Source organism: Neopelma chrysocephalum, unplaced genomic scaffold (assembly GCF_003984885.1).
Source record: "Neopelma chrysocephalum unplaced genomic scaffold, ASM398488v2 Primary Assembly neopelma1_97128, whole genome shotgun sequence".
NCBI lineage: Eukaryota > Metazoa > Chordata > Aves > Passeriformes > Pipridae > Neopelma > Neopelma chrysocephalum.
In genome coordinates, this window is record NW_020925769.1 from 6,773 (window position 1) to 8,968 (window position 2,196).

The window sequence follows — 2,196 nt, forward strand, 5'->3', positions numbered from 1 at the left end:
CCCACACATGCGGGCCGAGCGCTTGATCTGGGGGGGTCACACACCCCCAAAACCCTCAAAACCCACCCAGGGGGGACCCAGGCACCTGGAAGGGGCTCAGAGGTCCAGGGGGCACCCAAACATCCCCCAAACCACCACATATAAGGAACCCCCAAATCCACATCTTAAGGGACTGGGGCAGTCCCGGAGCCCCCACACCACGGGGTCCTCCCCCCACCTTGGTGGCCTGGCCCCAGGGCCACCCCCAGGACCCCCCAAGCCCACCTTGGCCGCCCGGCCCTGCTCCAGCTCCTGCCCCTTGGCCCCCTCGTGCTCCTTCTCCCGCCACTTCTTGTGCCGGTACCGGATCTCCAGGGACGGGTCCTTCTCTGGAAAGAGGGGGGGTAAAGGGGGGTCAGGGGGACCCTTCACTCACCCCCAGTTCCCTCTCTGCTGCTGTCACCCCCTCACTGAGGGGCCCCGATGTCGAGGACCCCCATTTCCCCCTCCAAACCTAAGCCCAGACCCTGCCAACCAGGACTCTGGGATCGAGGACCCCCAGAATGGACCCCAACAGCCGCCCCTCCCTCCAAAAGATATCCAGGTGTCCAGGACCCCCCAGCCCCCCCCCCCCCGCCCCCCCCCCGACCCCCCAAATCAGCTTCTCAGCCCCTTCAAACTCCCCTCACCGTGGCACTGGCAGCAGCGCCACTCACGGAGGAGCCCCCTGGATTCCCCAAAGCCCCCCGGCCCCCTCACCGCGGCACTGGCGGCAGTGCCAGCCCCAGATGGACCCCCCGGCCCCCTCACCGCGGCACTGGCGGCAGTACCACTCCCGGATGGCCTTGGCCATGCGCTCGGTGATGTTGATACAGTCCCCATGGAACCACTCGTTGCAGTTGTCACACCCGCTGGGGGGGGAACACACACCGAGACCCTCAGCTGGGGAACTCCCCGAAGGTCCCTCCGTCCCCCCCCACCCCAAAGGAGCCCCCACTGCCCCCCCTTCAAGGGATCCCCCCAACAGACCCCCGGAGCCCCCCAACTCCCACCCTGAGAGGTATCTGCTCTCCCCCCCGGCCCCGAGCAACCCCCCCTCGGGCCCCCCTGGGGTCCACAGCCCTACAGAGCCCCCCCCCAACCCCCTCATAGGACCCCTCACTCCCCCTCCCATCGTGAAGCAGTTGAACCCCCATTTCCCCCTCGCATCGTGAAACAGATGATGTTGGGATCCCCTCGTTCCTCCCCCACATCAACGAAGCATTTGGGGATCCCCCGAGCCCCCCCATTCCCACCCTCCCCCCTCCCATCACGACGCGGTTGTATCGGGCCCCCCCGTTCCCCCCTCACATCATAAAACAGTTGATGTCGGGCTTCCTGCACACGCAATAAACCGGCGCGTTCTCCTCCCCGCCCGGCGCCGCCTCCGCGTCCGAGAACTCGCTGTCCTGGGGGTGGGTAACGGCGGGGGCCGCCGGGTCACGGCCGGGGGTCACCGGGGCCCCCACAGACCCCTCTGGACCCCCAACCCCCGCTACAGACCCTCCCCCAGCCCCCCCAAAGACCTTCCAAACCCCCCCAAGGCCCCCCCGCCCCTCCCACCATCGCTGCCGCCGCCGCCGCCAGCGCCACCGAGGGACCCTCCGGGCCAGGCCCCGCCGCGGCCGGAAGCGAGGGGCGTGACCGACTTCCGCTTCCGGCTGAGGGCGTGCCCGCACCCAACATGGCGGCGGCCGTGGCGGGCAATGGCGGCGGCCCCTGGGGGACGCCATGTTGGGGGAAGTGTCACCTGCGGGGCCCCCCCCGCGGGACCCCAAAGAGACACGGGAGAGACGGCGGTGATGCGAGGGGGCGTTTATTGGGGGACATGGGGGGCATTGGGGACATGGGGGGACACTGGGGGACATGGGGGAAATGGGGACATGGGGGGGAAATGGGGACATGGGGACATGGGGAGACATGGAGGGACATGGAGAGACACAGCGGGGGATGTTGGGGACATTGGGGATGTGGGGGGGACATGGAAGGACATCGGGATATGGGGGACATGGCGGGGACAAGGAGGGATTGAGGGGACACGAGGACACGGGGGCACACAGGTGACACACAGGTGACATGCAGCTGACACAGGTGTCCCACGGGTCACACGGGTGCCTCACAGTTGACATGCAGGTGACACAGGTGTGCTGTGGGTGCCACACAGGTGGCACGCAGGTG

At 68.2% G+C, this 2,196-nt stretch overlaps 1 protein-coding gene across 1 annotated transcript in view; it reads right to left on the reverse strand.

Moving 5' to 3' along the window:
• CXXC1 (CXXC finger protein 1) overlaps positions 1-1,847 on the reverse strand; it is an 8,357-nt gene extending 6,510 nt beyond the window's left edge. Inside the window, exons 1-4 of the mRNA XM_027671712.1 lie at positions 1,582-1,847; positions 1,330-1,427; positions 790-890; positions 265-368 (exon numbers count right to left, since the gene is read on the reverse strand). Of these exons, the coding sequence (XP_027527513.1) occupies positions 265-368; positions 790-890; positions 1,330-1,427; positions 1,582-1,704 (426 nt within the window). The 5' untranslated portion in view covers positions 1,705-1,847. The remainder of the gene's footprint in view (positions 1-264; positions 369-789; positions 891-1,329; positions 1,428-1,581) is intronic.
• Positions 1,848-2,196: the final 349 nt, after the last annotated feature.